Genomic DNA, 21,281 nt, shown 5'->3' on the forward strand with positions numbered 1-21,281 from the left:
GATCCTGTAAAATTAATGAGTTCTTAATCAACTCTTTTATTGATTCCGACGATTGATCAAGCTTGCCGGTGGTGTTCTAAAGCAGCGGGTTGTGAATTCAGTGAGTCGTGGAGTTTCTGTGATCTTTTGTTATAGAACAACGATAGCTCAACTCCGGAGCGCCATAAAGGAGTCTCTGCCCACCTTTGGCCCTTTCTGCCATTTCTTTGTCGGCCCGCTTCAACACACTTTTGGCAGCTTAGTTATGGAAGATCGGACAAGGAAAACAACCATTAGAATGCCTTGAGCTCAGGACTTTCGATTGAAAAATCAAAATCAGATACTAGATAGTACCTCTGCAACAAGACTTTAGATAAAACAATATTGAGCATTTGCAGCTTAGTTCATATCAATTTATCTTCAATGTGTTTGGAATTAGATTTATTAGAGTTTTTTTTATTTAGTAAATAGTAATCTTGGTATTACTGCACTATCTAGAAATGGTGTTTTTTAATTATTTAAGGGAAATTTTAGAAAAAAAAATTATCGAAATAAAAAAATTCAAATGAGCTACTGCTGATAACCAGAAAATTGCATTGTCGCACAGATCAGATAAGCTAGCCATGCTCGCTGCTTTGCCGTCCCTGTATGTCGACTAGTGGAATAGAGATGTTATCTGCGGCTCATGGGTGCCATGAAATTAAGAACAATTGGTTGTCGACGACTCTGCCAATGTCGACAGCGTTCCAAGATTTTATATTTCACCGCGAGGAGAAGGGCGATTCTGTAACTCTCCAAGATGGAAGCGCAACACTTGAATCGATCAAAAGCCTTCCATGGGGTCGTCCCCGCTGATCAGAGTCTCTTACTTCTCAGTTGTTACGGTTTCTGAGTGCAGGTAAAGCCTGATTCAGACGAAACTGATTGGTCTTTTTCACGTACGATATATTTACCTTCAAGTTCTTGTTTTTTAGTATCTGTCTTGTCCCTTCCTTGTCTGTTCAGTTGCCATCAGACGAGCCCCACGAAGTAGAAAGCCTTCCAAGGAGCTCAGACGCCATATCTCTATATCCGATCCTCGCCAGAGTGATTCTTGATGGTAGTCCATCACCACCACACTCTTCTTACTTGCAGCTTTCGATGTCAATTACCAGTTGCAAGAAACAAAATACATAAAACCGGAAGACGGGAAATCGTACAGGAAACCGTACCGATGAACCATCCTCGAAGCTTCAGCCCTGTGGACGGGCTCTGTTTCTTTCCCGCTAAGAGCCTAACAAGACCGCCCAACTCTTCGTTTCTATCCGGGGTCACGAAGGTGGCAGGAAGTTTCCTCTTCAATCATCGAACAGGCAACTCCCAGTTTGTGCTTCTACTCTCGCGACAAAAAATCCGCCGTCCATCTTGTTCGTTTGTTACGTAAACAGTCGATATAGCAGATGGGTATCTGCAGAGATCCATGAACGCTGCTTCCACGAAGGTTCCTCTGTCCGTCTCAGCAGAAGAGAGAGGTTTGCACTCAAATGGTTCACCAGAAAGAACGAACTCGCTTGCGTTTGCTAGCGAGGAAGTTATATAAGTTGGAAATAATTCAGAACTGGAATATCTGATCATGTTTGAGAAACGACATGAATTGTGGTGAGAGGTGATTGGACACGACATAGAGAGAGGTGGGGGGTGAGATTTCAGAATTGAGATTTGAGATAGAGATCGATTAAGGTGGACTGGTGGAGAGAGCTGACCAGTTACCATTATGAGAATTTCTCCGTGATGGCTAGTAACGCCATGAGAGAGACTGAAAGCCCTTCACTTTGCTGATCAGTCAAGAGGAATTTGAGGCGATGAGGACTCACAAATGCTTTCCTGATGGGCAGTAATGCCATGAGAGAGACTGAAAGCCCTTCGCTTTGCTGATCAGTCAAGAGGAAATTTGAGGGGATAAGGACTCACAAATGCTTTCCTACTTGGAGAATATCCGTGGCACGGAAGGAAAAGAGTCTTTGGACACGATCATGATTAATTTTACTTTAGAGCTTGACTAAGAGTTTGACCAATCTATTCTGATACCATGTTAAAACCAATACGCTAAAAGTCTTGATACCATGTTAAAACCAATACGCTAAAAGTCTTGATACCATGTTAAAACCAATACGCTAAAAGTCTCGAACCTGTTAGGAAAGTAACCCCACGGATTTTATACAAGAACTGACCCGATCAATACAAATAAATATTTCAACAATTTGATTCATCATAAACTAGAACGGAGTCGGAGAGATTTTCTAATCAGACAAGAACACATGAACTTTAACCTCAAATTCATTTAAATTACATATATGAACTTCAACCTCAGATTCATTTGAATTACATATATGAACTTCAACTTCATATTTGGTATTAGTGTGGACGAGTTAATGTGCACTAGAAAACAATTTTCGGTGTTAATACCCCAAAACGAGAAATATGACAAAAACAAAAGAATGAGTAACTTATAATAATATACTTAAATAAAACATAATACCTAAATACCAAAAATTAGGTAAAACAAACATGATTAATACACAAATAAGTAATTTAATGTATAATTAAAATATATTAATATACTAATTAATTAAATTAAATATTATATTATTTAATGATTGCAGTTTATTATACAATAATACAGTAATTACGTGAGCCAATTAATTGTGTACATGAGTAATTATAAAAATAAATAAATAAATAAATTTTAAAATAACATAAACGAATATAATAAATTAAATTATTAATTTATTAATAACATAAGATAGGCTTTAACATAAAAATGAATGATTAAACAAAAAGAATTGATCAAATATTAATTTTAACACACTATATATTTTTACATATTATTAATTAATAATATTTTTCTATTAAATTTAAACCATTGGTTTTATTAACTATATAAATGGGTAAATTAAACCAAAATAATTGATCAAATGTTTGATTTAAAAGTATTTTAATTACTCACTATTAAATTGCTAATATAATATAATAATTAAAAAATAAATATAATGAATAAATAAAAATATTATTTTATTAATAACACAAAAAAGATTTTTACGTAGTATTAATTAATAATATATTTCTACAAAATTGATTAATTGATCAAATGCACACTTTAACTATATTTTAATTACCAGACTTAAATACCTACTTTAATATAGTAATAAAAATTAATGAATATAATAAATAAATAAATATACTACTTTATTAATATCCTTTGAAATTAAACTCAATATTCATGTTTTGACAAAGTTGTCCCAATGAATCTACTATTGCAATTGAATGACTCCGTGTGCTATAATTCTCCTTAGTCAGGAGTTGCTGATCTGAATGGTGAAAATACAACTGATAATTGGGATTACCAAAGTTATCCATGTTTGCAATATACCTTTTTTTTTTTAAATCGAGTTGACTCGGATTAACTCAGCTAAACTCGGGCAGGTCCGATCCGAGACTTGGCCAGAACCGGTGCTGGTTTAATTTTTCCCGACTTAAAAGGAAAAATTAAATCAGCTGCAGTGCGTCTTCTTCCTCACGGCGCTGTGACGGAGACGGCCTGGGGCAGGGGGGAGGGCTGCGACGGAGACAACACTACGCCGAAGGGGCTCCAACCGGGAAAGGGGGCACTGCGAGGGTTGTGACGGAGACGATGCTACGCCGGAGGCGCTACAATTGAGCGGCTCTGCGACAGGAAGTGCTACGGAGCTGTGAGATGATGTTCGGCGTCAGAAGGCCGGAAGGTAGAAGCGAGAGGGAGAAGGGAGAAACAAGGAGTAGGAAGAAAGGAGAAGCGAGAAGGAGGCCCAAAAGGAGAAGAAAACGCGAGAGTAAGAAAAGATCGAGAGAGGAAGAAGGAGACCGAGAGAGAAGAGTACAGGAGGGACAGAAAAAAAAAATCAGCCTCCTGCGATGACGCGTCCCAACGCTTCATCTAGACGATTTAAAAAAAAATACGAAATCCTGAATCTGGAAATTAAGGGCACTGGGCAGTATCTTCGCATTCATCTGGTTCATAACATGAATCGGGCATTGGTACACCACTAACGACATGGAGATGAATTGAATAATGCGACTGAAGTTTATCTCCTTGACTAACCCCCCCTGAATATCTCAAAAACAGCGCTTCCGTAAGTGCTTAACGGTGCAATTAAATGACCTCAACACAGATTATATACAACGTGCTTTAATGGCCAAAGAAGATCGAACAAAAGAGCTTCATTGACCATGAGAACAATTAGGCAGTAACAGCAGCCATCCGTCAACACCCAAATGAAACTAGAGTGCAACAATAACAAGTCGAACCATTGTCCAGTTTCCCAACATCATACGCACATCAACAGAATCAAGAAAAAATTAAACTCATACAGAATTGCAGAAATGAAGTACAAGAAAATTCTTGAAATCATATTAACCTGAATCTTGTAAGTTTCCTGCTTTCTTGACGTTTCACATTCTGCACATTCTGGGATTCATAGAAGTTCAGAATTTGGTTTTTGTGACTTGCCTATTGTCTGCTGAAAACTTTCTCTTTGATTCTTCTGCTACTGTTCAGTTCGTTGCCGGGAAAGAAGGAAGCGTTTATCAGTTATGACGAAGAATACTGGATTCACCAATATCAGAAGGGCTTGGATTCCATTTCAAACTACCTCCAAAGTCTAGCTTTAGAGAGCCTTGAGAGGGAGGGAGCCATCCTAACTACAAGCTTCTAGTGTCCTTAGTAAAGAAAGGAGAGGAAAGCCCTTACAAGTGCTGGCTCACATCAGATTACTATGCATCACCTACTCAATTAAATTGCTGATTGAGGTGGAACACCAGTCAAATGTTCTCTTCAACGGGACAGAGACGTGTTGGCCAGTTGCCAGAATTTTCCAGGAAGATCATTGAGCAACACGTGAAGAGGGAAGGGACAGGTGAACTCAGAACTTGTTATTTATGTCCCTATGGAAGATTTGTGTGTAGACTTCCCTTTTCCTTCTAATATTTCCTTAAATATATAGGTAAGAAGAAAAAAAACCACACTTGATACTGCTTGATCATGGTCTCTACAAGGAACTTGATTTTCAAACAAGAACTGGGAGTTACTTTATCTGAGGTATGTGGTTGGTTCTTGGCCAGTTGCAGGGTTCTTCTGTGGAGTCATTCTTAATTATTGGAAGAATTTCATTGGAAGAATTTCAGCAGAGGCTGTAACTGAGAGATGATGCAGAAGAAATTGTTTTGGTCATCATTAAGCCTTTTGTTGGAGGAGATTTTGCTAGAAGCTCGTCTTCTTGGCATCCAGATTACCATGTGGCTCCTGCAGTTTAGAGGAGCTTTATGCAATTGAAGAAACCATGGTGAACTTTTTCCCCTAACTTTTGTGCATTAATCTAGTTACAATTCATTAACAGAAAGGTTTAATACGTGTTCGAGGAGTTCCATTTCTTCGGTTAAAGGTTTAGGTATTTATCGGGTTGATGCAGTAGACACAAGACCCTAGATGCTCTACTTTCAGGCATGCATCCTCACATCCGCTGAAGAAGAGTGCCTCATCCAATTTGCCAATCCTTCTTTACCAACTCATCATGAATGCTGGTTTTGGCAGCCCTCTATTTCCTCCTGCAAAATTGGACTCAACTCAGATACTGATATAAGAGAAAACAACTCCCTTATTACGAACTAGCTTTTCTCAAATGTATCCAGACCTGATCCAGAAGACGAATGCTGCTTCCCGGTTTCCTCCAGGTTTGTTTTGCTGTCCGTTGGCTTGTTTGACTTAAGGAGAAACAACAAATTTTTTATCAAGTTTGCATATGGCTTCATTTCTGTAAGGAACATAGATGAACCAAGTCAATTATACTTCCCAAACAAGTAAATGTCAATCAATTTCTCCAGAGGAAAGAAACTGAAAACTGGACTTCAAACACTATAAGTATATGATATAATATCCTCATTCAGATATAAAGAACAGAATATATAGGTTCCATCAAGCATCAATGATATATTTTAAATTAATTCTGAATAACTTTGGTGACAGCCAGAATGCCAAGCACTAACCTTCGAATGGGAAAAAGAAATTGAATCGAGTATAGAAATCAAATGATACATAGAGAACTATATCTAATTTCTCTATGATAATGACTCAAGGAGTATTCCTTTTTCTTACTAAAAAAAATAAGAACAAGTATTTCATTTTTTTTGTTCAGTTAGTTTCAATGCATAATGCTATCCTCTTCGACCAAAACAAGAAAACTGTAAGGCTATCCTCATTGAAGAGATCTAAAATGATGCACACCATTAACTTTGTTTACTTATTATTGCCCAAATACTCCACTGGTATAACTACTGTGCATCCATAGGTGTACAAAGAAGCTAATCAAAGAACTCATTTTACTAATCCTTTTAGGTAAAGGACTCAGATTGTTTGCATATCCTGGTTTTGTAAGTTCCTCATAGCATATATGATCACCAAAGCTCAAGGGTTATTTTGGCTGGTTATTATCAGGTTTTACCAACATTCACAAATAAGCAATTCCAAGTATATATAAGCGCCAGAAGGTATAGGATGCCAAATGCAAAATATAAAATTTCAAAGCATAGGTTTAAATCTAATACAAACTGAGAATCACAGAGTGGTCTGAATTGAAATTCAGCAGAATCAGATGTTAGAAATTGCACACGTCTTAAAAAGAATTGAAAAAAAAAAACGATAGTCCATATGAGTGTGAATCTCATCTCACCAGTAAAACACACCTGCCCAATTCAATGATTCTCCGGCCTCTACGCAGTGATGATTTTGAACTAGCCATTCTGCGAATGCAAAAGTTCCAGGCCAAAGTAAATTGGCATTAAGCTGATGAAATGAGAATTCTCGGATAAGCAAGTCCTGCAGATGATGCAAAGAAGTTCAGAGGAATCTCAAGAAAATTAACGCTCGAAGATGTTATCATATCACAAATATGTTGGTCGAGATTTAAAGGCTTGCATCAGTTGCTTATCGTCATAGCCGATCATGATAAAACAAGATAGTTCAGCTAGAATCCGGTTACTGAAGTTGTTTCAAAAGTGGGTGAAGTTTCAGAGCTTTGTTGTCTCCGTTTTTGGACAATAGCAGGTATTAGCCAACTTGATGTGGAAGAATCTCAAAAGGTGATTCACCGAGCGAAAAAAGAAATAAAGAGAAACTATGGGGGCGCCTTAATAGATGTTGAGAATTTTAATCATCCCGAAATAATCTGAGTCAAATCACCAAACAGGAAAACTCTGGTCCGGCTAAACATAATGGAAGCAGCTTTTACTCCATTCTAGCAGTGGCAACTTGGGAAGGAAGAAGGTAGCTTACCATACCGGGAAAACGTGGCTCCTTTCGACCTAGTTCTGCTCACTTTCTCCTCTATCGGCTCCTGTATCAATTATCAAAAAATAGAACGTCAAGCGCCGATGGGAAGAAAGAAATGAGATTTCTACCAGACGAGCGATCCTCGTCTTCATCAAAAAGCGAGGAAGGAGAGAACAGCTCAATGTCCATTCGCTCGAGAACAAGAAACCACACCGGCGCGTCTGCGGGCCTGGCGAATTCCGAATCTCAAATAGCTGTACGTCAGTAGAGGGCTTCACTCCAGACTCACCACAGCCCAAGTAAATGGGCCGAGGCCCAATGAGCCAGGGTGGCAAATATGCCCAGATGAGCCCAAAGAGAGACCAAAACCGGTTGAATATGGACCCACCGGTTCGGTCTACACTCGTAACAGAATATTTAAAAGCTGATCGGGAAATGGGGCAGGATTCTGGTTCGCAGTTCAAAGCTATCAGATTCATCCCTGGCGTTCCCTATCCCCTTCGAGGTCAAGTCAGTTAAAGGCTCTTTCTTCCCTCGCAAAATGAGGTAAAAAAGGATCAGTTTTCTCAGCAGCAGGAAAATTCTCTTCTCCCACTCGGAATCCCGAAGACAGGATCGCCTCCTATGAAAGAGAGAAGACAGCGACACGTCCCTTCTCCATGCAATCCACGGTTCAGATTCGAAGTTCTGGTCATCGGCTTTTTGGGCTTTTTCCGGTAAAATGGTAAACTCCACTTGCCCACTTTTTCTCGCCGCATCGTATGTTCGATAGTCGTAAGTCGTACCGATCCTAAGCTCTTTGTTATAAAATGATCTGAGCGGACATTTGTTCGATTACATGCAAGCCCGGGAGGAGAGCAGAACTGTCATCAACTAGAGATGCTCTGCAAGTCGGTCGAGTGAGATCCGTCTTCCGTAAATTTCTGTTTTGATTCCTCGAGCTTTCACATTGCTGGATTGGAGTTGCTGTCCAGAGCAGTGGGTGCAGTTCCATGGTAGAAATTCGTGTACAGTTGACGGGTAGAGGACAAGAAGAGGAAAGGACGACGCCGTTGTTTCTTTTAACTTCTGCCCATGGTGCGACTGCAAGAGGAGGAAGCGACGGCGCCTCGTGGCTGCGGTCTCGTCGTCGGAAACTATTGCCATGACGTTATTCTCCGCGACGGCCGTGTCGTCGGGGAGAGTCTCGGCGGCGCCGCCTCTTTTGTTTCCAACGTTTTGGATGGCCTCTCGCTGCCTTGTTCGTACGTTGCCAAGGTGGGGATCGATTTTGCCTATTCGGTCACCCACCCTCCACGCGCTTTCTGCTCGGCAGCGCCCACTACTATCTTTCACGCTCATTTCGATGGGGATGCGGAGCGAGTACTGCGGTGTGTCAAGACTTGCGATCCCATTTTCCCGTCGGACCTCCCTGTGGAACAATTTGACTTCGGCCTGGCCGTTGGGGTTGCGGGCGAGATCCTACCCGAGACATTGGCACGAATGCTCGACCTCTGCCGCCTTGTGTTCGTAGACGCGCAGGCCTTGATTCGGACCTTCGACCCCCACGACGGCACCGTCCGTCTTATCCCAATGAAGGGCAGTGGGTTTCAGCACCTTCTTCCACGAATTGGATTCCTCAAGGCCTCCGCGGAGGAGGCTCCCTTCGTGGACGTGCAGGAGACACGGAAATGGTGTTGCGTTGCAGTCACAGATGGGGAGGATGGATGTAGGGTTTATTGTAAAGATGAGGAGTTGCGAATCCCACCGTTTCCGACGGTACAGATTGATCCTACTGGTGCCGGAGACAGCTTCTTGGGAGGGTTTGTGGCCGGCCTAATGCGGGGGCTCTCCATCCCTGATGCTGCTCTATTGGGAAATTTCTTTGGCTCGATGAATGTTGGCCAGATCGGTATTCCCATATCCAGTCCCAAAATGTTTCAGGTTTGTTTCTTTGACTTTTTGTTTCTTCCGGATCGGCCAGATCTTGAACTTAATGGAGTTGATTGCAGCTTATCGCCGTATAATTGTACAGTAAATTGTTTGGGTTTTACTTCATTTCACCAAAAATGTCCTTACACGAGTGGTTCTAAACAGTTTAACTGCGTCTAAGTCATGAATTTGATGGAATGACTAGAATAAACGGTTTTATCCTTTTAAAGACATTCAAGATTGTATTAATAGAATGGATATCCAAAATCTAAATATTTTGCTACCCTTTGATTTTGAGTTGCTTTCAGTTTATCTCATTTAAAATTTTTCTCGATACAAAATGAGAAGCTCATTCCCTGCTCGAATCATTTCATCGATATTTCTAAGGTGTGCTTTAAAGAATGCCCCTTTCTTGAACTGGTCTATGAGGAAGCAAGGTGACTTGCAAGTCCACATTAAGGCCAAGAGATCATCAGAGGAGATAATCTATATGAAATATGTGATTGAATGAGATTTACTCCGTGGAATATGTGATTGGTTGAAATAAGCAGGCAAATGGTCTTTGTGTGTGATTCTGTTTTACATGTAGAGAGAAATCTCATCAAGGAGATTGTGATTCTGCATAAAAATAAGATGGTTTCAATATTTGATTAGTTGGGATGGATGATCATGTTTGTGAAGTCAAGTACACTGCAAGTTGTGAGCAATCATCTGGATATTTCTCATTCTCTGAGTTTCTTTTTCTTTTTTTCACTTTAGTGGGACAAGTTTTGTGGATGGGGCAGAGCTTGTTCTGAAGCACTTGGTTAAGTTTACCAGTCCTGGCTGTAGAAGAATGAGTTTTCATGCTTCAGATTGGTAATGCAAGGACAGAAGGAAATGCCTCATTTGGAATTTCAATCTCAGTGCAAGGTTTTCCAGTTATTTTTTACATTAAAAAAATGATAATGTCAATTATCTTGTTGCGGTGGCAAGTGGATTTCAGAAGCTCCTCAATGACATTATTTGAATTTTGTTAAGTAAGAGACTCTGAAGTACATGCATGACAAATTGCATGGACCTCATTACGTTCTCTATCTCTGCGGACTTTATTTAGCTTCGCATTTCATATGTTGTGAAAACTCTATCACATTAGGCTATATATGCATCGTATCAGATAAATAGATGTGGATTGGGCCTTTGGCTCAATGGTCTAATGGGGGGTGAGGTCTTTGGTTCAAATCTCACCAGGTAAGTGGTTTTAACTTTGCAGCATCAGTTGGCACTTCGGCTCTTTGGCTGATAGCAAAGCAAGTGCTGACTTATAGAGCTGGTTTCACTTCATGTTATCATTGATTTTACTGTAATGTTGTGACTGCAGAATCTGTGCATGGCTTTACATTTAGCCAAAGCATTTTGCTTGGATCCAGCCCAAAGAAAGAAAAGGGACCAATAGATAAAATGATTACTTAGTTGGGATGTCTAGCATAATTGGTAAACTAGGTGCGGTGTTAATTTCCCAACTGCGGTCAAAATTTCGCTTCTGTTACTGTGCTTTTGCAGCCTCTGGACCTCAGTTGTTATCAGGTTTTGCTAGAACCAGTAGAATACTGCACTTGCACCAGGCTACTAGAGAGACAGGAATTCTTATAGTTGTCATTATTGTTCTATCATCCATAAAGGCTTAAAAGTTGTATTAGCTGCTTCAGGTGTCTCAGGAAAACATCCAGTGATTGAAAAACATGGAAGCATATCCTGATATCAAGTAAAAATTACTCGGGCAATTTTTCTTGCTTCTTGTTCACTTACTGTATTTTATAGTTTCCTACATTGTCTTCATTGTTTACTGTGAATTTTTATGGCTTGCATCTGCTCCATTATTATATAGGCAGTCCCATTTTTTCTCCAGACCTAACATGATAGTTTCTCATCAAAAGGCTCTCTATCTGTAGATTGAGCCATTACCAAGGGGCTAGTTCCTTCAGTAAGTAAGGTGGAGACTTGGCTCTGCTTTGTTGCACAGCTTCAGCACCACTAGAGCTCTTCGCTAACTCGAAGTGCCTCACCTCGAACCATCTTAAAACTCCGCCAATAAGGAGAGTGTTAAAAAAATTGCATTCTGCTAGTTATAACTGAGTCTCGTCTTTCTTTCTTTCAATTTTGAAAAAAATCTTTTTGGTACACCAGACCTCTTGCAGTGATCTGCCCTTTCTATATAATAACTACTTTCTGTTTCTGCTGTATCAGAGAGTGAAAGAGCTGTTGGAGAGGAAAACTTTGGATTCAAGAAGTGGTGCCGCAGGAACTGTTTTTCAGAATTCAGAAGAATTCGAGGAGTTCCGGATATGTCTTTCAGAGGCCAGTAAGCTGGAGTTCATTACTGACCAGGAAATTGCTGATGGTCATCATCTTGACATGGAGAATTTCTCCAAAGCGGAAACAGGCGTGAACCAAGACATTCACAGCCACAGGCAGCCACCCAAGCTCTTCGTCTCGTCTGTCTATGAAGCAACCTGACCAGGCTTCCCGTTTTTCATACATTAAATTGAGAGGTAGAAATAACACACGTTATGCTGTATGACGCTGTAGAGAAACCAACAATGCTGTGTGAATCAAATCAATCAATAGATGGTCTTCGTTTTTCATTTGTTTTAAGATGCTGCAAGAAGCCACTAGCAGATGGATCCATAACAGAGTAGAACCAGGAAAAAGTGTTTTAATGCACCGAGTACCGAGTAGAAAATTACATGAGCAAATTAGAATCGATTCTACGCCTGTTATGACGCAGACGAAGAATCGGTAATTGCAGCAAGGCATTTCCCATGTTCTTTCTCTTTCGAAGTCTCAGAACTTATCTACCTGGTGCCAGCAATCAATGAAATTGTACTTGAATTTCAGAGTGACGTCAGGCCACCAGAGTCTGCTTCTGCTGGGTTGTCGAACTAATGAATTGGGCGGTAAATCCGGAAGAGAATTCTTTCAACTGGCAAGCTAGCCGGATGGGTTGGTTCTGTTCTCTCTGAGCCTTAAATTCCGGGCGGACGATTGGGAGGAGATGACGGGTGGAAAGCCGAAAGGAGAACGTCCTAACTCTGCCTGGTCAATTTCAAATCGTTCAGGAGACGAATATTTGGGCGCCTTGCGGGGACATGCCATTGGAAGGCTCATCGTTTGGGACTCATAAAACTCTCCGTGCACCAACGATTCTGCATTAATTTCGCTCCACCACTTCAAGTGCATTCAATTCTTCCCATATTTTGATCCTGTTGGTTGCTATTGGTTCACGACTGGTATGTAGGAGCTGGCAGTCTTCTTCTTCCTCCTTTACGTTGTACAATTTGTTGCTTGTTTCCAGAGAAGGGAGAACGAAAAGGGAAGCAGCGATTCAGGAGAAGAACATGGTAGGACCTTGTCGACCTCTCTTTGTCCTGTTTGGGTCTTCCATCGTTCAATTCAGCTTCAGCAATGATGGATGGGGCGCCATTCTTGCTGACGTCTACGCTCGAAAGGTAAAAAAACTCTTGCATGCCTTCTCTGCCCCTTCCTGCAACTGAAATTCTTTTTCAGGTTTTCTGTTGCATGTAGTAAATCTCGTGACTTGATCGCCCACCTTTTCGTCTTCCCGTAAATTGGGATGCTAACTTCTCTCCGGTTTCCCATGCTGAGGTTTTCTGGTCACCGGAGAATTTGTCTTTTTGGGGATTAATAGGGTGTGGACGATCAGGCCAGCGAACCTGGTAGGCATAGAATTACAAACAAAATAGAGTAGTGAGTTGCCTCCATTTATGATTTGTACAGGCAGATATTCTGTTGCGGGGATACTCCGGTTGGAACTCAAGACGTGCTCTCCAAGTGATCGATCAAGTTTTTCCCAAGGTAGAGAACTTGATCTTCATAGAATTTGTTTCTGCATTTCGTTGATTCACAGCTTAATACTCACAAAGAAATAGGGTGATTATTTTGTTTCACAGTAACTTAAGTGCTTGAAAGCTATTCCTTTTATGTTACAAAAATTTTGAGACTTCACTGAGCTCAAAGTTGCAAAACTCAGTTTATTTGTTTGGTGCAGCTACTTTATCTGAATTTTGAAATAATTTGATACATTATGGCCTGCCACCAGCTTCACTTTGCCAGTTTTTTTCTCTTCTAACCAGATCTGAAACTGTTCTTTAAATTTCACAGGATAATTCATTTGCAAAAAGTCAGTCAGTATAAAGTCTTCAAACTGTTCCAAGGTTGGCAGTGTTGTTAAGCCTTAGTTCTAGAGATATGCACATCGAGCTTCTGAAAATGGTTGTGATAATTTAATTTGAGATTGCTATTTTACATTTGCATTGAAATTGAAATTCTTACTCTGCTTGAGTAGATAATTAGTTGATAATTCCTCCACTTACTGCTACCCGATGTCTAAAGTTCCACCTTTTTGTAGGATGCAGCAATACAACCTTCACTTGTGATTGTATATTTTGGGGGAAATGATTCTATGGGTGCTCACTCGTCAGGTCTGGGGCCACATGTACCTCTTCATGAGTTTGTAGAAAACATGAGAAGGATTACAAGTTATATTACGGTAAAACGTTGAGATGGTCATGTTTTATCTGTATTTTGAGCATAAAGACAAAAATGATTCATTATTTGTCTTTAATCTCAGAGTCTCTCGGTGAAAACCCGTGTTATCATTCTTACTTGCCCTCCTGTCAATGAGGCATTGCTCTGCCAGTCACAAAGGTGCTCCTCTTTTGTTGGTTTTATATTTTCTTTGGCTTTGGTATAGATTAAATTTCTTATTTATTTATTTTTTATCTTGTCTGCGGGAACAGCTCCATATTTAGCGATCTCGGTCGTACCAATGAGGCCTGTCAAAAATATGCAGAAGCTCTCATGGATCTTTGTGAGGAGAATATTAAGGTTGTTGATATTTTCACTGCAATCCAGAAGAAGAATGACTGGAGTACTACATGCTTTACGTAAGTTGTTTAACTCCTCGTTGTGTATTTGACAAAATAATATGCAATTAAATCTGTTCATTAATTGTCCCAACAAATTTTGCTTTCTTTTCTGCTAAAATGAGTTACACTAGAAACTTCACAAATTGAGACAACGAGTGGGTATTTGATAAACTTGTTGCTTCACTGTCGTGTCGGGTCACGAAGATTTTTAAGCCACATAGATTGTCAACATTTTGGTAAAAATAGCAATCATGGTTCACTAGCTATGTCAGTTAAGGAATTCAGTTCTGCTGTTTAATTATGTGAGGTCTTCTCCTTTATTTTATCTGAAATATCCATGGACGTCAAGGTTAATGACAACTAATGCTTGAAAGTCCAATCCAAGGTAGAAACTTCTTACAAAGGTGCAACTCTAAATGTGACTGATATTGGTTGTGTCACCAGCAACCATCTGGACTTAGAAAAGGAATGAAGGGTTTCTATATCTTGCTTTACTAGCTCCTGTTACTTGCTTTGGCACTTCCTGTTAGAAAAGGAATGAAGTATCTTGTATCCCTTTTGTTAAACTCATGCAGGTTAACGGCCTAATCATTCTATTATGTTGTGTCTCTTTTAGAAATTTGAATGTTGTTCACACGTTTAACTGTCACAAACCGATCAGAGCTAAGTTATCTGCTTACTGTCCTTGGTCTCCTAGATCCTATTTGCTTCCAAAAGAGGAGCAAGTTGCAGCAAATCCATTAGCTGTTGCTTTGTTGTTGTGCCAGACTGGTTAACATGAACCATGAACAGGATTAGGTTTGAGTCTCACCAGGGGTACTGAGTGTGGTGTGTGTGAGTAATCCACATACCTCAGGGAAGGTATTCGTTTCTTCGGAGGGGACTGTTCTTATTATTTCCTGCCCATGTTTATCGCAGTTGTCTATATGCTTCAGGGATGGGATTCATCTTTCTTCAGAGGGGAGCAGGATTGTAGCAGAAGAAGTACTGGAGACACTAAAAGAAGCTGAATGGGAACCATCTTTGCACTGGAAATCCATGCGAACTGAGTTTGGAGGGGATTCATCGTATGACGCTGTTGGCATTGATGGGAAGACAACTGTTAACATCTCTGAGTGGACTTTCCACAGGAAAATCCAGTGGGACTAAGAACACAGGAGCTAGAGAATCAACTATTGCAGCGAGAACATCAGTCCTGTGCTCATGGTGTGGTGTGGTTTCACTGGGCAATCTCTTCAATGCTTTGTATATGAACAATAATACAGTTTACAGAATTGCTAATCCGATTTTATTCTATTGAATTTGAGGTGATTATTAAATTCTATTAATAAATTCTCATCAGATGCCTCCTAGATTCAGTCACCAAGAGCATGAGCTCCCCAGTGTGATGTTATTCAGCCGATTTGAATTGTCCCAAGTATATTTCTTGGATATTAAACCATTAGAGATGTTATTCTTGCTCTAGAACATGTGACCACAGCATGATTGTACTGGTCCAAATTCCTGTAAATTTACAGAGTGAAATCCTCCAATAACAGATCGTAGTAGACTTGTACAAAGTAAAAACCAGACATTTGAAGCTTCGAACCTGCTATTTTTAAAAATTTTACGTGAGTAAGAGCTCTCGTAGAAAAGCCAGAGACGACGATGGCAGATTCACGAAATTAACCACATTAACTACACGAGTAAATGATAATGGCCCAGAAAGAACGCGTTACACCTTCAGTCAGTTTTCCTCGTCAAATAAAATAAAATTGATGATTGAATAATACACAACAACAAGCCAGAGACGAAGTAAAACCCTGAGAAAACTAGGGGTCACGATCTACACAAGTTATCAGTTTAGCCCTGAGAAAAATGACCACTAATTGTGTATGCATGATGTTCCGGGCTTCTCCATTTTGCTGACACAAGCCCAAATCTGAAACCAGCTTGGAAAATAAGATAGGCTCAATGAACCTCCAATGGCCTGCCTCCGAGTGATTCAGGTAGATAGCTGAAACCGGCCAGTTGTTTTCCTCTTTCGCCATCCCTGAAGAACAACAACAGAAATTCTAGGGATGTTACAAATTACTAAAACAAAAATGATGTCAATAAGAAAGGAGAGATGAGTGTGTATCTCACAAATGCAGCATAATACACAAACGTTAGGCCTGCGAAAACAACAAAGGCAATCTGAAAGACATTGTACCTGTACAGATCAGTTTGCACCACCCAACCTGGTTAGCAATCATATACAAAAAGCTAAAGTTAAAAGCATAACAATAAGGTCTAGACATAGCTTTGAACTTACTTGTACAAATACTTGATACCACGAAGTGACTGCAATGTGTGGCCAAATATTTCTTGAGCGGCAGTTGCTTGTGCATAGTAAGCAAATGCTGTGGCACAGAACTGAATAACACTGCAATAAGAAACTACATTGTGAGTAATGACAATAAAATTTTGAAATCTATGTAAATAATGGACAAATAAAAGAGCACATATCCGTAGAGTATCTGCACTCTCAGATATACCATCACATACTGTTTATTATGCATCATTTCTCCATTAAATCTCTACCTGAGTAAAAGAAATGTTTCATGGTGAAAAATCACTAGATTGACCATTGCCTGATTAATCAAACTACTAGCTCAGACATTTCCCAAGCAGCCACATAGTATGGGATAAAAGCTCAGTTCTTGTCATGAGACAAAAAAGAGAAATATACACAAACCTGATGGAGCACAAAAGTATGAGACCCACATTGAAAAGGAAAGAGTTCATTAGAGTTGCTCCCCATCTGTCACAAGAAAATTAATGAGCAACGAAAATAGAAATCAAACTTTTCAAACAAACAAATTAAATAATGATATGACATGGTTTTTTACTTCATGGGATGAATGGTTATGAAAACCAATCTCAGGCCAAGCATCATAGCTCCTGCAATCACTGCAAGCAGAAGGTAGAAGCAGAAGAAGGCAAACGCTGCTGTTCCTAGGAGGCCTAACAAACAGAAAAAAAACACCTAGTTCAAGTAATAATCCCAGACAATATACCAAAGAACTGAAGATAGATAAAAGAAGAGACCAAAAAAAACTCAAGGTTGCATACCCCATACATCATCCAGCTTGATGAAAACCTCATTCAGGAAAGATGAAAGAGGAGGATCAATCAAGAGATATATAATAATATGTGCAACCCAAGCCACAGAAACAATCAACCTGAAGACAAAAAAATAGAGTACGTTAAGCCAGCATAGTGCCATTTGCAGCAAAAGAAAATCAGTATAGAACGTAAAGAAACAGCTATCCATCCATTGAAAGAACCCAAAAAGGGGTAACAAGATCCTCAATCTGGGAAAATGCCAATGATAGATAACCTATTTACTCATTCAAAAAATAACCATCTTTTACCACAAAATTATCAGAAAATATTTCAAGCAGTCCTTAAAACTCCAAAGGCAAACTAACCTACCAACATACAATAATTTGACCAGACACCACTAAAGCCAGCAAGTATTCTTGCATATATCTCCTAAAACTTCTAGGACTAGACTCATTGTTATCAGGTATGTGCAGTAAGACGATTTTATTTTTTTAAGTATTTGATATCATATGCATGCTACATCCTTTTCCCCTAGTGAAGTTTGAGCACAAGACCTCACACTAGAAACGCCTCTCATTTGGCCATTGAGCCAAAGGCCCAATCCACCATCTCCCATCTAGTATAAAGCTGATTTTGGTCTACCCATTACTGCAATAAATATTAACAGAATCATATAGATATAGTCTATTAAGATGACACAATCTCTATAATCGTTGAACCAAGTTCTCATCATCCTACTAGAAGCATTGAATATTAAAATAGCAAATAATAAAAATCTACAGAAGTACTGAGCCAACCAAATCTCTTATACAATTCTAATGAAAGCAACTGCCATAAGTTACATCACCAACACCATTCTAGGAAAAATGATGAAATGAAATCTCTTCCTGAATTTGTTAAGAGAAAATTTCTTCCTGAAAAAGCTGGTTGTGTTACACAGAGATTTAGCTCTCTTGGGGGTATCTCACCACTAAGAAGCTCATAGTTTAAAAAACATGATGGCTGTGTTTGATTTCAAGTGAAAATCTTCACCAACAAAACAGATTTAGGATAAGACAACATAGGGCTGGTTTGTTCTCAGTACCCTAAAAGGAACAAAGACAACAATGAGGAAACATACAGCTTACTTCCCTTAAAAACAGTCTACTCACAAATCTACACACACTTAATGAGACAAGAAAGTGTTCAATTTGAGTGCTTACCCTATAACTCCCAAAACTAGCTTCAAAAAGTAGCCAAGAACAGTGAAAGCCCAAGTGGCCTCTGCCTATATGAATTATGTGCAGATGTAAGCATCAGCATTAATAATGGTAACCTGCAGATCAATTTAGCATGTAACTTTACAGCAAGCACCTTTTCTCCTTGGGGATACATCTCCTCCAAAGCCTTCACATCTTCTTCCAAAAGGAGCAATTCCTGTAGAGGCACATTAGTAGATATTTGGATCATATTATCAATATTTAATGAACTGGAGTGCAGCATTCATTGAAAATTTTGTCACAAGCTTTAAACAGAGACCAAAATTAGCAGCAGTGAAAGACATTCATAAGAACTGTGAGGTTTAAACAGCATCTTGCAGGTACCTTTTCAACTGCCTTTACATTTTTACGCCATTTTCTCCCCTTAGAACCACTTCTTTCTTCCTGGTGAAGGGCATCAGCAGCTTTCTTTAGCTCTCTTGCTTTCTTACCGAGTTCAGTGGCTTCCTGTAAGATTAAGCACATGTAATCTATAAGCATTGATGCTGCAAAAAATGAGCTCTGAATATAATATTTACAAGGAAAAAAGTTGATAATAATAATTATGTTCCTCAGCACCAAGCACCTTGATGTACTGTGAGCGAGTAATAACAGCCTTCGGACGCCTCACAAATGAAAATATAAGTCCTAATGGTAAGCAAGCAATTCCAACACCTCCAAATATCTAAATAAAGCGACATTGAAATACAGTCAGAGCTTAACTATCTATGAAACCACATGCAAATGTATGTGCATTAGTATTAGCATCACAAGTTTCATGTTAAAGAAACATACACAGAAAAGCACAGATCCAACAATGGTAGCTAGAGCAACCACATATTCTGGAAAGGTAGTGTTCATGGTCCAAGTCTTTTCAGATGATGCACTTGCTGAGTATGCAGAGCACTAGAGGAAAGTACAGCCAACAGTAAGTATAAATAGAATCAGGAAGAAAAATCAAGAAAATTAACGACAATTGGAGGTATATGCGGATAGAAATATGACAGATTTTTCTTCTTAAAAACAAATTTTAGAAACATTACCTAAAAATATGAGAGTGAAAATGAACAGAAATAAGGAAACTCCACTAGAAAAAAAGAAAGTGTATAGATAATAGAACCTGATGATTTGATGTCCCAATACATGGTTGGGTGCTTGAGAAATCAGTCAGAGAACTGGGAAAGGTTGTTGCAGGTGATGAAAGATGTCTAACTGTGAAGTCCACCTTTCCCACAAGTCCTGAAACCATTAAAATAAATGAAGCAGTGTTATTCGGGGTCAACAGATTTGAAGAGGAAACCACACATCTTGAGCTTAAACATCTATTACAGTTTCTTTGCAGCTGACATGGGGATAATTAAGCACAAGAAATGCTTCAAATGTCTGGCATATGTAGAGACAGAAATAGGAAGCGGCTACCATTAAGTTTCACTTAAACACGATGTCAAAAGCTCTGTCTTATGAAAACAGCCTCCGTGAGCGACCAGTTTGCCAAAATAATTTAAGTTAGAACAAGTAAATGGTACTTATAGTTGTCATGAAGGAATTCTAACATTTTAAAGTTAGGAATTCTAATTCGTTATTATACAAACAGCAAGAAATTTACATTATTTAAAAAAAAAGAATATAAAGAGTGCAAATGCCGTACGGCAATGGGGTCAATAATAAACTAACACTCCCAGAGATTCCTAATGGAGGCTACCACAATGCAAAAACTGGTGAAGTCCGACACTAGAATTGCGGTATTATGGTTTGAGTTATCATATTAATGAATTTTTATTTCAACCTTGATGTCTAATATGAAAATTTCGACAAAAACACTTGTGTGCACTTGCAAAAGATATAAGAAGATGCTTCACGCCCACATCGTTGCAAAAGAAAGGTAAATTGCAGGAAACTAACCATATAAAATGCCCAGCAACAGCCCACAAACAATGGCGGTCATCCCCACCCACAGTAGAGCACTCTTTACCCGTTTCCCCACGCTCCTGCATATCGTGCCTTATCATGTCTTACGTCCTATTTGTTAAGAAACGAATGAAAATAAAAGAATAAAACAACTTACTTGTCCTGATCCCCTTCGTAGTAGAACATGGCGAAGGGGATAATGAAGAAGACAAGTATAGCGTCTGCAATATAGACAACAAGCCAGAGATCCTTCATGGGTAGGGTGAGATTGCAGGCGCCATTGTAGATAGCATTTCGACAAGCCTGTCTATTGGCCACGTCAGCTGGAAGCATTAAGATCGAGATTGCAGCGATGGAAATACCAAAAACCACCACGAATTTAGGGAAATAAGCCTGGTTCTTGTCATCGGGATGCTGGTAGTTCACAAGAAGATACACGCTGACGAGAAGAACAATGACGCACACCACTATCGCAACAATCAACAGAGCTAAATTGAAATCGCCCATTGTTGATCTCTCCTCTGCCTATCCTCTATCTTTCCCCTTACTTTCGTCTTCGGCTCCTCTTCGTTTCGGTTTTCTCAAGGGCGAATATCCGGCGATAAATCATGTGACTCGATCTGTCCGAAGTCCGAAAATTTGCCGCTCTCCCTGGCTCGAATCTGTCTAAAGGCGCCGAGAATGCCCTTGTTCCACGGTCGCCGGTGAGTCCTCTTTCTTTTTCCTTTTTGTGTTCTTTTCGCTGATCGATTTCGGGGGTCTCCTGCTCGAACGCGTGAAAAGGCGAAAATCGTGATTTCCTCCCTAACATAATTTTTTTTATTAAATGACCATATTACCCCTCTCTATTGGGGTATAATAGACTAGGCACCAACGGTTGTCTACATCTTT

At 39.5% G+C, this 21,281-nt stretch overlaps 3 protein-coding genes and 1 long non-coding RNA gene across 5 annotated transcripts; 2 read left to right on the forward strand and 2 right to left on the reverse strand.

The window, feature by feature from the left end:
• Positions 1–4,697: 4,697 nt before the first annotated feature.
• LOC137942753 (uncharacterized) lies at positions 4,698–7,516 on the reverse strand. Of its 2 annotated transcripts, none has more exons than XR_011110591.1 (4): positions 7,322–7,516; positions 6,733–6,865; positions 5,685–5,804; positions 4,698–5,598 (listed from the first exon to the last, which is right to left on the reverse strand). It is a non-coding gene; the product is annotated as an uncharacterized lncRNA (long non-coding RNA). The 2 variants fall into 2 exon arrangements; XR_011110592.1 differs by having other exon boundaries at positions 6,720–6,865.
• Positions 7,517–7,906: 390 nt separating this feature from the next.
• Positions 7,907–11,849, forward strand: LOC137942546 (inositol 3-kinase-like). The gene is made up of 2 exons (XM_068788242.1): positions 7,907–9,241; positions 11,456–11,849. Exons 1-2 carry the CDS (start codon positions 8,393–8,395, stop codon positions 11,723–11,725), a joined length of 1,119 nt encoding a protein of 372 aa, XP_068644343.1. The 5' UTR covers positions 7,907–8,392; the 3' UTR covers positions 11,726–11,849.
• Positions 11,850–11,997: 148 nt separating this feature from the next.
• LOC137942547 (GDSL esterase/lipase WDL1-like) lies at positions 11,998–15,458 on the forward strand. Its single transcript, XM_068788243.1, has 6 exons — positions 11,998–12,717; positions 13,007–13,084; positions 13,638–13,778; positions 13,860–13,936; positions 14,029–14,175; positions 15,093–15,458. The coding sequence occupies exons 1-6, from the start codon at positions 12,607–12,609 to the stop codon at positions 15,304–15,306; spliced, it is 768 nt and encodes a 255-aa protein (XP_068644344.1). The 5' UTR covers positions 11,998–12,606; the 3' UTR covers positions 15,307–15,458.
• Positions 15,459–15,883: 425 nt separating this feature from the next.
• Positions 15,884–21,152, reverse strand: LOC137937323 (LIMR family protein At5g01460-like). Its single transcript, XM_068782396.1, has 14 exons — positions 20,548–21,152; positions 20,385–20,470; positions 19,603–19,721; positions 19,278–19,388; positions 19,069–19,167; positions 18,828–18,950; positions 18,598–18,660; positions 18,447–18,511; positions 17,251–17,360; positions 17,028–17,142; positions 16,874–16,939; positions 16,451–16,561; positions 16,282–16,348; positions 15,884–16,189 (listed from the first exon to the last, which is right to left on the reverse strand). Exons 1-14 carry the CDS (start codon positions 20,895–20,897, stop codon positions 16,142–16,144), a joined length of 1,533 nt encoding a protein of 510 aa, XP_068638497.1. The 5' UTR covers positions 20,898–21,152; the 3' UTR covers positions 15,884–16,141.
• Between the last annotated feature and the right edge of the window lie 129 nt (positions 21,153–21,281).

This window comes from Aristolochia californica, unplaced genomic scaffold, assembly GCF_029961685.1.
Source record: "Aristolochia californica isolate CCGP_79_NKW_82.1479 unplaced genomic scaffold, dmAriCali1.0.hap1 SCAF_10, whole genome shotgun sequence".
Lineage (NCBI taxonomy): Eukaryota > Viridiplantae > Streptophyta > Magnoliopsida > Piperales > Aristolochiaceae > Aristolochia > Aristolochia californica.

Excerpts from the sequence above, each read along its gene's own strand:
- LOC137942546 (XM_068788242.1), top strand. The coding sequence starts at position 8,393 with ATGGTGCGACTGCAAGAGGAGGAAGCGACGGCGCCTCGTGGCTGCGGT. Across the intron at positions 9,242-11,455 it reads CCAGTCCCAAAATGTTTCAG|AGAGTGAAAGAGCTGTTGGA; the intron begins GTTTGTTTCTTT and ends CTGCTGTATCAG.
- LOC137942547 (XM_068788243.1), top strand. The coding sequence starts at position 12,607 with ATGGTAGGACCTTGTCGACCTCTCTTTGTCCTGTTTGGGTCTTCCATC. Across the intron at positions 12,718-13,006 it reads CTGACGTCTACGCTCGAAAG|GCAGATATTCTGTTGCGGGG; the intron begins GTAAAAAAACTC and ends TGATTTGTACAG. Across the intron at positions 13,937-14,028 it reads TTGCTCTGCCAGTCACAAAG|CTCCATATTTAGCGATCTCG; the intron begins GTGCTCCTCTTT and ends CTGCGGGAACAG.
- LOC137937323 (XM_068782396.1), bottom strand. The coding sequence starts at position 20,897 with ATGGGCGATTTCAATTTAGCTCTGTTGATTGTTGCGATAGTGGTGTGC. Across the intron at positions 19,389-19,602 it reads TTGGGACATCAAATCATCAG|TGCTCTGCATACTCAGCAAG; the intron begins GTTCTATTATCT and ends ACTTTCCTCTAG. Across the intron at positions 18,512-18,597 it reads TGTATCCCCAAGGAGAAAAG|GCAGAGGCCACTTGGGCTTT; the intron begins GTGCTTGCTGTA and ends TAATTCATATAG.